Raw genomic sequence first — 12,660 nt, forward strand, 5'->3', positions numbered from 1 at the left:
AGTGTCAAACTTCTAGAAGCCTTTGGAAAAGTGAGCCAAAGGAACAGCTGACACCAGTAGAAGAACGTTGGCTGTCCTGAATCTCTAAATCAGGGTTTCCCAAACTTGGGTCTCCAGCTGTTTTTGGACTACAACTCCCATCATCCCTAGCTAGCAGGACCAGTGGTCAAGGACGATGGGAATTGTAGTCCAAAAACAGCTGGAGACCCAAGTTTGGGAAACCCTGCACTAAATAATGTGTAGGAGCTGCAGACCTAAAATATTCCTGGTAATTAAATGACATGGAAACTAATTGACTCTTAGCTAATAGCAATGTGTTGGTCATGAACTTTCTGTTAAAGCTGTGAATCAGAAATTCTGTTGATGTTACTGTGAGCACAGCATTGGACTCTGATTAAAGATTTGGTGGTCCTTTGTCCTTTTGATAAGTGCCCTGTTGTTTGATAGAACTGGAGCTTTGTAGTTTTGGTGGAGTAAACCTAATACGTAGCAACCCAGGGTTTTTGTAAGGCTTTAAGAACGCTTTGACACCCTGATTCTAAACCCATTTACTTACAAGAAGACCCATTGATGTCACCTCTCCCGAATGTGCTTGTGTTCAGCCCTTAAATGCACTCTGGGGAGAAATGCAGGACTGTAAAAAGTGTGTGACATTGCTGAAGCTAAGAGGGTCTGATCTTAAGCAGTGAGTGTTTGATGTGAGACAGCCGGGGAGCCCATACGTACTGTATGCAAAACTGAAGAAGAGAACGGTAACCCCCAGAAGGTTATTTTTTATCAGGATGAAGATGCATATCACACAGTTGCCTAGATTTCCTGAATGACTGTGCTAACCTTTAACAGGTTGTGTCAGTTAGAATGAGTAGCTTGTGCAGTACGTGTTCATCAGGAATGGTCTTTCAGAAGGTGCGGGGGAGCAGAAAATGGGATTCGGACGAAATCAGGAGCCCTTCTACTCATACAAGCAAGCACTTGGGTTGCAATCCAATTGCTGTGGTGTTGTACAAGGAGGACACTTTATTTTCATGAAGATCATGTCTATGGATGGGAAGAACCACATTGTCAAGTAATTCAGTCAGTATAGGCAGTTCTGTGGCTACTATTGGTAGCCTCTGGTCTGCTATTGAGTGCAAATCTCTTGGGTTCTGATCAACAGCTGTTGGATCCATGACTGGCCACTGTGAAGAAGCATTGCCTTCCTCCAGGCTGATCCAGCAAACTTTCACTCTGACCTAGCAAAGCTGCTCTTAATTTACTGGGAAGGGTGTAGTACAGGCTTCCTCAACCTCGGCCCTCCAGATGTTTTTGGCCTGCAACTCCCATGATCCCTAGCTAGCAGGACCAGTGGGCAGGGATGCTGGGAATTGTAGTCTCAAAACATCTGGAGGGCTGAGGTTGAGGAAGCCTGGTGTAGTGGTTGCCTCACAACACTTCTAGAATGGTTGGGCTTACTGATTTGGCTTTGAGTGCTAATTCATGAATGATCCTAGTGATGAGGTCAATGGGAGGCAGTTTCTTCCTTGAACACCACCCCAGCAATGCATGTGTAAAGGAACATTTGTTTAGTCGTGTCTGACTCTTCGTGACCCCATGGACCAGAGCAAGCCAGGCACTCCTGTCTTCCACTGCCTCCTGCAGTTTGGTCAAACTCATGTTGGAACATAGGTGGGACCAACGCCATAATAGGTTGCCTGGAAACTTTAGGGTATTGCTTCCTTTATGGCTGCCATAATTTGCAAAGTGATACATGGACTGAAGTATAACCCAGTCAATATTGTGAATGTAAAATCCAACCTTCTGAGATGTTGATGAGCTTAAAAGTGGGTGAAAGATTTCTCAGTCTCTTACTGATGACATTGTTGTCAGACATTTGAATCAAATAAGGGGAAAGTTAGATTTTAAATTGTTTGGCCTGTGAGGCAAGTAAAAAAAAAGGTTCTTGGTGTGTGTTTAAAAAATATATGAATTCAGCAAATTTAATCCCCCCATTATGAAGTAAGGATCACCTTTGCAAATATATTAATTAACAAATAAATAGCCAAGTTAGTGCGTCGTTGGGAATCATCAGACTTTTTCGGTAGCTGTAAGAGTCTTCCACTGTTAATTGTTCAAAGCATTAGTAATCACTTGCAATCTCACAGCTGCTATTTGGATTGCCTTAGCAGAGTACCGAAATTGGCTGTTATGTAATTGACCCTTACAAAGTTGCCACATCAGACTGAAGCTCATTTGTTTTCTTCAGCGGTTCAATAGTGCTCGGTTATTTTCTACGCCCTTTGGAATGTTGTGTGAAATGAGCGAACTTTTAAGTGGCACCAGCTATGGACCGAGTGACCTATAGTTCAGGCTCGCTGTCTGTGCACTAAGTTGATGAGAGACACTTGCAGGAAAGATTGCAGCACAGGGAAAATAAGCACTTGCTTAAAAAATGCATTCCTTCCTTCTGGATGCATTTATCTTTCTCGAGGTCCTAACCCGCATTGTGAAAAGGAGGGTGTAGCAACATTAAACATATTCCGCTCTAATTTGGCATTTTCCATAGATTTGCCCAAATCGTGCTTCAGTCTGGTGATAACTGTGTCTGTGAAAACCTCCCTACCACTATGGAAAACACTCCCATGCATGGAAAGCTAGGCTGTTAGAAAGATGTCCAGATCAACACTTTTCTCCCTTGATATCTCCCCAGATATATGAAAGTTTTCCAGATACAGAGAGGAGGTGTGGTTGTTTTTAAAACAAAACAAAACATGGGAGTAAGTCAAATTGGCAATCCCATCATCGCAGCCACCTGCAGTCAGACTTCCATTCCTATTTCTGGACATCTGCACCTGCCCTCTGAGTTAATCCACACCAGGAGTAGCCAGCCAGCCTTGCAGATGTTGATGAACTACAACTCCCATCATCCCTATCCAATGACTTTGCTGACTGCCACTGATGAGATTTGTAGTTCATCTGGAGGGGAACCACGTCGACTATAACTGGCCCTGACAGATCTGATTTAAGTACAGTGGGTTGCAAACCACACTGCACTGCAGGAATGCTTGCTGTTTCTCATCCATTATTGGAGGGAAGGGATTGTGAAAAGAAGCATGGATTTTGCATGATGGTCCTTGGTGAAAGTCCTGTGTGGATCTTCCCTAGTTTTCCTTATTTCCATTTATTCTGGTGAATTTAGGGTGGTGTGGGATAAACCTCTATTCCTTGAGTTTGGAACATGCTATTTTACCTTAACAGGAGGCATCATCCTTAACTTTTGACCTCCCAGGAACAACTTTGAGTCTCACAAATTCTGTGTTTGCATGAAGCGAGGAGTGAGGTGTATCTATTACTACTCTGAAGCTGAATTTAAAACAAAAACAGAGTTATTTTTCCCTCCCCTGCCCCTATCGAGATGTACAAAAACAAACTCTGAAAGCTGCTGTTGATTTCATTTCATGTTTGTGGACTTTTTGTCTGGTGTTTTCCTTTTAAAAGAGAAGAAACATTTATATGCAAACTGTCCTAATGCAGATAACTGGAGGAGCAGGGTTTGTGGGTTCTCATCTTACTGACAAACTAATGATGGATGGCCATGAAGTTACAGTTGTGGACAACTTCTTTACGGGCAGGAAAAGAAACGTGGAACACTGGATTGGCCACGAGAACTTTGAACTGATTAATCATGATGTCGTAGAGCCCCTCTACATTGAAGGTGAGTGCCCCCCGAGAGGACACAAGCTGGGCTGCTTCGTGCATCAACATTAGGGACCTGTTTCTGTCGTCTCGTAAATGGCCACCTCTGTGTGGCTGGCAAATTCTGCCCTTTTCCTTAAGTCCACATGCAATTGCTTCTGGGAGCATGGAAAGTTACCACTGCCCTCACGGGAATTGGGCAGCTGAAGGTACCATATCCACAAAGATAGCCGAAAGGGGAGGACCATGGGCGATATCACAGTGTTGTACCCCACAAAGTTTGCCTGTGAGCACAAGGGCTTCAGCTTTTGCCACAGAATTCCCCTTCCCTCTTCTTTCCCCATGCGCTTCCCGCAGCCCCCCCCCCCGCCTCACCCTCAATCTGATGGGGGATTGTGAGGAATCCCTGCATTAGATTCGGATGACATGGGGAGGAGACAGAGGGGAAGTGCTGTTGCAGAAATGAGATTCCTTGCACAACCAGAACAACTTAGTTTGAGATACCCTGTGATACCAGGGGCACGTTGAGGCTAGACATCTTACTTTTTTTGAATCTGATTAATTTCAGGCACTTTCTAAGTTTAATCCAATTTAAAATTGGGTGGGAACAGCGGGGAAGGGCTATTTCCCAACCACCACCACACCCCAAAATTAATTCACCTGCAGCTTGACATCACAAGTACACAATACTGTACTTCCTCAGTGAATTTACTGGAATAAAATTGCTTGTGGATGCACTTGAGTTTTCAAATCTGCTTATTACAATTGGGCTTAGAAACATGAGAACAGGTTCCGATTCTGTAACATCCTCATGGTCAAGCAATTACAGAGGTTGAGCTGTTTAGTTCTCTGCTGCCTTCCCTTCCCTTTTAACTCTTCACCCATGCTGTTTTCACACTGTGACAACATGGGTGAAATTTAAAACACACACACACACACAAACGGTGCCTATAATACTAAGCTAAGCCATTACTTAATCTGTGGGCTCCTGGTGAAAAGATCACAACTGCTTACCTCCTCTAGACCTGTTGCTGTGAGCTAAGCCATGGTTTGAGTTATGTCTGAACCCATCCTTGTGGCTTAGTTGCCCCAGGCAAACTATGAGTAATAGCCCAGCTTCCGAATTTTCTCAACTGAACTAAACCATGAGCCTCGGTTCTGACAAAACACTAAGCCAAAACATGGCTGTGTTCACAGCTGTGCAGTAACTAACATCAGGAGTTGCAAAGCGCACCCAATCTTTTCACTGGAAAGCCTACACATTTGATTGTTCATGCTGTAAGCTATGGTTTGGCTCAGTGGTACTTACAAACCAGCATGTGAGCATTGGAATAATGCTATATATGTTGCCTTTTGAGGTTACACATGCCACAGGCATGTTTTGCCTCCTTGCCCTCACAGTACAGGTTCTACAAATACACAATGCAAATATATTTACAGATATTGTCAAGTTGAGTGAAAAAATACATGAAATAAGTGCTTTTTATAAGGTGGAGTTATTTCACTAAGGCTACAGAACTTCATGAATCTTTATCTAAATGTACAGGAGGCACACACTGTCTTGAGAAGCCGGGGGAAACATTTGCCATGTTTGCAAGACTATAATATAAACGGGGGTTAATAAGATTCTATCCCAGACTCCAGTTTAATTAGATCCCCTAACGACTTTGTTTCTGGATCATGAGGGTGTAGCTGTGCAGTTGGAATTTGCTAATGGTCTACAACACCTCCCTCGTACAATCAAATGCTTTTGGTTAAATAATACCGGTGGGACGTTATTAAACTGGCAGCCTGTTTTTAGCACGCAATTTCAGCCTTGGCTGGGTATGAATTATATAGTTTCTTTTTGTTGAGTATAATGAAAGGCAATTCCGGTGTGACTCTTCCTCAACAAGAAGATACTTCACAGTTCAAAGTGCTTGCTGTGTGTCTTTGACAAGGAAAAAAAAAACACCACAGAATGCGGAAATCACATAAGCCTGTTTAAATGGCACCCTTAGAACTGACTAGCCAAGCTCTATAAACAAAGATTTCTCTGTAAAATTGTTTTGAAAGTCAGCTTTCATCCAAAAACGTTAAAAAGAAACCAGCGATAACCCATAAGGATTAAGTTAGTACTAGAAAAGTTTTTCAATAATTTTTGCATCGCTTCAGTATAATTGGATGAGAATTTGTCTAGGGGAACAATTCAAACCTAAATCGTTTGTATGTGAAATGGGATTTGGAATAAATATTTAATTGGTTGTACGCTCCGAATGGAGTGGTGTTTTTCTCCTCTTAAACTAAAAAAATGATATATTATAAGTTTATATTCTCATCATTTATACCCATCTTCCTAGTTCTGCACCCATAGGAACATGCTCATTGCATGCTTCAACCTCTTTAACATATTCTTTGCTGAGTTTGAGATTTGAATAGCGTGAGGAAGGACAGTGGGACAAGCCTGCAAGTTGTAGGTCCCTGGGCTCTTCCACATCACAAGAAAGATGTATCATACTGTAGCTTCTGGTTCTCTTATAGAGAGGAGCCAAAGAACATCCTCCTTTTGCCCTTTTAACTCAGCCTTCCAGCCATGCTGTTGTCTTGCCTCACTTGTGAGTAGACCCTTGCAAGTAGGCTCTTAGAGTTAGAAGAAGTGATTGTCTCCAAATCTGGGCTGCTATTCACTCTTGGACTCTTGCCTTCCATTTTCTTCTGTCAGTTCAATTCTCTCATTGGCTCTGTTCCCACATCCAAGAGATCTGGCATGGTGGAAGTGTCCCTGAATACCTACAACTCCTTCCCCCTTTTTTAATCTCCCAACTGAGTTGGTGTAAAATAAACGCTCTTCTCTTCTTCTTTTTTGTCGTTGTTTCACAGTGGACCAAATTTACCACCTGGCCTCTCCAGCTTCCCCTCCAAATTACATGTATAATCCCATCAAGACACTAAAGACCAACACCATAGGGACGCTGAACATGTTGGGTGAGTCAGTGAATGGATTGTGTGAAATAAGCAGCTTGATGTTCATTGAAATGGTACGGTGCCTTGCTACTGACTTTTACTGGAGAAAGGCGCAGCATCCTTTTTGCACCTGTATGTCTATTTGTAAATGACTTAAATATTCTTTAGAAACATCTTTCAAGTATTTGCATGCCAAAACAGCAAGCCTTAGGGCAGGGGTGAGCAACCTGTGACCTTCTGGAGTTTGTTGGGCTCCAGTTCCCATCTACCTTAACCAACATGGCCAGGGATAATGGGATCTGTAGTCCAGCCATCATGGCCAATGGCCAGGGATAATGGGATTTGTAGTCCAGCAGCATCTGGATCTACACAGTTCCTTATCCCTAATTTTAAGGGAAGTCAAACAGTATATTTTTGCCATGCTCAGTCCCAGGGTAGCCAGTTGCATGAACAAGTGTGATGGGGTGAACCAGGGATATGCCCAGTGATGCAGACTGATGTCATTACAAAGAAGATATTCTTGGCACTTGAGGATAGTTCAGGATATTTGCCACAAATAACTTCCTATACCATCTCAAGTCACTTTTCATGCCATTCAGCACATTCTAAGAGTTGGTCAAAGAGGTATTCTCTTGACTTCCTTTTACAGAAATTTGGGGTTCTTGGTAGTATCCTTGCCTTATTATATAGACGCAGACAGGCCATTAACTGTTTTGGACACTTGTAGTCTTATACCAAGTAGCAGGGAATTTCTTGAAGCATTCAGAAAATCCTTAACTATGCTTTCATGGCTGCTGTGCTAGGCTTCCAAATGGGCAGGATGAGAGTAAGCATTTTTGGGTATTTCATTTTGCATTTCTGTCCCATCTTTTGTTCCAAGGAGCTCAAGGTGTGGCATATATGGCTCTCCCGTTCCCCATCAATCCCCGCAACAACCCTGTGAAGTAGTTTAGGTTGACAGAAGCAGGTACTGATCCCCCAAAGCCACATGTGAAGTCTCTCTTAGCAAAAACAACAAAGATGGCACCCATTGAGACGAACTCTTGCTAAAGCCTGTGCTGCAATAATGAACCTCTTTATGATGCCACAAGGCTCTCCACATCAGTTCTGCAGAATTGCAGCAGGTCTGCTCTGCTGGAGTAATGCAGAGTCACTTTAAAGCATAGTTTTAAAGGGTTTTTTTGTGTGTGTGTGGATGAGAAGTTACATTTCGGTCTGAAAGCTTTTACAACAAAGCCTGCTACTGAATGGAATGTGGAACTCCTGGTTGCTTAGCCCCCTTTGGTCAAAATTAAATTAAGATAAGCGTGAGTCCGTTCATTTTCACTAAAGTTCACCCTCTTGTTTTTTTCTTTTTCTTTTAAGGGTTAGCAAAACGTGTTGGAGCTCGGCTTCTTCTTGCATCTACCTCTGAAGTATATGGAGGTAAGAAGTGGACTTGGCAATGGCTGATTTGGGAGCCAGCCTTTTACTGAAGGGAGAGGTCCCATCAGTATGCAGGCCTCCAAGCATAGTTTTAAGCAAGGCGGGGAGAGCTGGCAAGAGTTTTTCTCCATCTGCTACGTTTTCCTTCACATTTGACCTCCCTGCCCTGCAGTCAATGGATCTTACTATGCTTTTGATGAAGATATTATTTTAAAATGTTCCTTTTGCTCACCTACGCAAACAAAAAGCTTGATCTTCGTTTTAAAATCTAGGGGGCATTAATTTCCATGGATAACTGGGCTTGACTTTTACCTCAGTACTCCAGGATCAATCCCTCCTCTGCCTTTTCAATATACTACTATCCTTTTCATTCTTTGGTCCCTATAATACTTTTACTGCATTCAATGAATAGAACACCAGTGCATGGTATAATATGGCTTGGTTGACGCTGCCCCATAAAGCCTTGATTTGGGAATTTCTGATGTTTCCTTAAGTCATCACTGAAGTATGTTTAGATGCCACCTGTTTGGGGACTATTGCATTTGTCTTAGTTTTTTCCTGTTGTGAAGGTCCTGCAAATTAAGCAGAATGTTCAACTTGCGTAATATGTGATTATTGTACCACTGTGCTAATGGGACATTTGTAGGGTATGTGTCTTCCTGTGAGTTACTCTGGCCCAGCAGTAAACAAACCTCTGGTCATTTTTAGCAAGTCCCACCCACCTGTCCTACATCTGATGTCCTATATGACATCACGTGTGGGGCAAGGAATGATGGGGGGGGGGGCAGAAGGGTGGTTTGCGGGCACATTCATAGCCCCATGCTTTTTGCAAGCTGATCATTGGTCCTTGGATGGGAATCATGCTGAATTCATTTTCCTACCCCAGTTTAGCCTTTCTCTAGCCATTAGTCCCTAGGAAAGCATTTTAGAAGCTGAGTGTGAAAAGTTAAATCTTTTCAGACCGAATAAAAATGGCCAGCTAGCTCTGAATAACTTCTTATGTGACAGACTTATAGGAAGCATTGACGTTACTCTAAATGGGCTTCATTTGCCCCTCGTGGAGCTGGTGAATGCCCAAGCTTGGCTCTGTAGTGTCTTCACATTGCATCCCATATGTGGTCCTAAGACTATAACTCAACCCTGGTGCCCACTACTCTGTAGAGCAGCCTTTCTCAACCTATGGGTCCCCAGATCTTGTTGAATTACAACTCCCATCACCCCTAGCTAGCAAGGCCAGAGCTCAGGGATGATGGGAGTTGTAGTCCAACAACATCTGGGGACCCACAGGTTGAGAACCACTGCTGTAGAGCATGGTTAGGCAACCTAAGGCCTAATTCCCTTCTAAATCCAGCCCGTGGACGGTCAGGGAATCAGCGTGTTTTTACATGAGTAGAATGTGTACTTTTATTTAAAATGCATCTCTGGGTTATTTGTGGGCCATAGGAATCTGTTCATTTCCCCCCCTTCAAAATATACTCTGGCCCCCCACAAGGTCTGAGGGACAGTGGACCGGCCCCCTGCTGAAAAGGTGTGCTAACCCCTGCTCTAGAGAGTATCTTAATAGTAATCCTTTCTGTGCTGTTGAAAAGTGAAACTCATGATCGATCTCTCTCCCCCTCCCTCTTTCTCCCTCCCCCACTCTCAAGATCCTGAAGTTCACCCGCAAAACGAAGATTACTGGGGTCACGTGAATCCCATAGGACCTAGAGCATGTTACGACGAAGGAAAGAGGGTTGCCGAAACAATGTGCTATGCCTATATGAAGCAGGTAATGATTGTGACATTTGGCCAAAAACGTTCAGAACCTGAGAGCTGCAACACATGATACAGAAATACAAGGTCACTTAGGTGGTATGAGTGAAGGATTCTGGTGAAAATCCAACATTCTCTGGCATGAAAGGATTCTGTACAATTGGTATAGACTGCCTCCTATTCCTGGTAGTGCTTGGGCTACAAACATGGTTTGCTTAAAGGCCAAACTCTGCAATATTAGTTTTGCTGGTTCACTTGAAGTGTTTCATGCACCTGAGAGTCTAGTACATGGGTAGGCAAACTAAGGCACAGGGGCTGGATCCGGCCCAATCACCTTCTAAATCCGGTCCGTGGACGGTCTGGGAATCAGTGTGTTTTTACATGAGTAGAATGTGTGCTTTTATTTAAAATGCATCTCTGGGTTATTTGTGGGTCATAGGAATTTGTTCATTTCTTAATATATATATATATAGTCCGGACCCCCACAAGGTCTGCAGGACACTGGACCAGCCCCCTGCTGAAAAAGATTGCTGACCCCTGGTCTAGTAGATGAAAAATAAATAATTAGGAACCCATTTGGTTGAAACTAGGACCTCCATGGTTAAAGACATGGTTAAAGCAATATTATGTAGGTAGTATGGAATATGCTAAAACCACGTTAAGTGATTTGGGTATGTTTTTGTCTTATTCTGGCATAGAGGCATGAAAATTGTAAGATAACACGGCAATGTGGGATTCTTCTCCCCCTTTTCATAAGCAAATGCAGAAGCTGGCTTCGTGTGTCTCGTTGACTGTCATCTTCCTTCTGGGGTAGGGTAGCAATAGAAAATTTAAAAAAACAGTGCATTTTTAAAAACCAAAAAGCTTTTTTCTTATTCTTCCAGGAGGGCGTAGAAGTAAGAGTGGCAAGAATATTCAATACTTTTGGCCCTCGGATGCACATGAACGATGGCAGAGTTGTTAGTAACTTCATCCTGCAGGCTCTTCAGGGAGAACCCTTAACTGTACGTATTTACCATCCTGCCCTCTGAACTCAATTGCTGTTCATTGGATTTATGAGGAAGATTTCCAAGTAAAATAAATTGTCGCTTTGTGAAATGTCACTTGTATGAATCGTGTAGGTTTAAGAACATGAACCCTGAGCTTGAACGGTCCTGTATGTTCACTAAAATGTCTTAAAACGGTGCAGAACTTCAAGTTCTCCGGATAAAGAATTTGCGCTGAACCACATAATCAAACTATTGTGACAGTCATTTGATTCAGGTCTTCAGTTACTGTTATAGTGCAGTCTCACTGTGTTCAATAGGACTTGATCTCAAGTAAGTGTGCGTAGGATTGCAGTCTTAGTAAATATACTAAAAGACAGGTTTCCATACAAATCTGTTCTTATGTCCAGTTGTATTCTGCTTGGAAAAAACCTCCATAACATCAGCTAAAATAGAGCTTCAGTGTAATTGTTTTCCGCACAGGACTTGTTCAACCATGCATGTATAATGTTGTTGGTTTTTTACCAAAATGAAATACCTCTTTGCTAATCATGTGAACTGTCCCAATTGAAAAGGACCTTGAGTTGATATTGGGTAACCCGGCAGTTGTGACTGTGGTCATTTATCTGTGACAGCTATTCATGCATCCAGCCATCCCTTAATGCTACAGTCAAGAAATGGCAAGGATGTATGTATTGGACTGGTCCTTAATCATGCCTAGTGTTATGAGATAGCATCTGGTAGTTGGGTGCTTGAGTTACTGTTTTTGTATCCAGTGGTGGCTCTGCTGATGAGAGGCATCCATCAATGGAAGGGGACAACCTTTGAAGATTTCCCTCCCTAAACCTGTTCAGGGCTCCCTGGATGCTTAGAGCAGATTTAAGGGAGGAACTAGGGGGAATTGGTCTTCCACAGACAGATGCTTTCTGTCCGTCAAGTTGACACCATTGGGTAAAGGTAAAGGGACCCCTGACCATTAGGTCCAGTCATGACCGACTCTGGGGTTGCAGTGCTCATCTCGCTTTATTGGCTGAGGGAGCCGGCGTACAGCTTCCGGGTCATGTGGCCAGCATGACTAAGCTGCTTCTGGCAAACCAGAGCAGCACACGGAAACGCCATTTACCTTCCCTATTTATCTACTTGCACTTTGATGTGCTTTCAAACTGCTAGGTTGGCAGGAGCAGGGACCGAGCAACGGGAGCTCACCCTGTCGTGGGGATTCAAACCGTTGACCTTCTGATCGGCAAGTCCTAGGCTCTGTGGTTTAACCCACAGCACCACCTGCGTCCCTACGACACTATTGGGTACCAGTAAAAATAAGAAAATGAAACTTCCTATTAAGTTGGTTTTTTTAAACTTAGTGACCATAATGGATTAGTTTCATGACCAGTTGTTACATTAATACTTTATATTAGTAGGATAGAGCTGGGATGTATATTTTCATGTGCATTTTGAAGAGCAGTAAAATCTCATGAGATTCTCTCCAGTGAACTGCTGAAGATTGGCACGCTTTGCTTTCTGGCCAACAACAGTGTACAAGCAGGGCTCTTGTAGCCTGTGTGTGTTTTCAGAAGACTGTTGCTAGGGCACAAGCTGAGGTTACCAATCGCTCATCTAGCCCCAGGAAAAGAAAAAGGGTGCAAATTCTTCTAACTCTGCAAACCGCAAGCAAAGGCGCAGGGAATGACTTCAAATCTTGTTTCCTTTTGTCAACCCATATACAAAGATCTGTTCCCTTCCACTTGACAAAACAAAAATTCATTCCATATGAACTGGAATACACTTCCTTTTCTTTTCTTAAAACAACAACAACTTTGTTTTGTGAGTGGCACATTAAAGATGATGGAGAAAAAATTGGTGCAGAGATGTTATGAAAAGTAAA

General features: G+C 43.0%; 1 protein-coding gene across 1 annotated transcript in view; it reads left to right on the forward strand.

The window, feature by feature from the left end:
• UXS1 (UDP-glucuronate decarboxylase 1) overlaps positions 1-12,660 on the forward strand; it is a 38,140-nt gene that overhangs the window by 16,504 nt on the left and 8,976 nt on the right. Inside the window, exons 6-10 of the mRNA XM_081907444.1 lie at positions 3,511-3,691; positions 6,532-6,636; positions 7,981-8,040; positions 9,687-9,808; positions 10,677-10,796. Of these exons, the coding sequence (XP_081763570.1) occupies positions 3,511-3,691; positions 6,532-6,636; positions 7,981-8,040; positions 9,687-9,808; positions 10,677-10,796 (588 nt within the window). The remainder of the gene's footprint in view (positions 1-3,510; positions 3,692-6,531; positions 6,637-7,980; positions 8,041-9,686; positions 9,809-10,676; positions 10,797-12,660) is intronic.

The sequence above is a fragment of the Podarcis melisellensis genome, assembly GCF_964234715.1.
Source record: "Podarcis melisellensis genome assembly, chromosome: 4".
NCBI lineage: Eukaryota > Metazoa > Chordata > Lepidosauria > Squamata > Lacertidae > Podarcis > Podarcis melisellensis.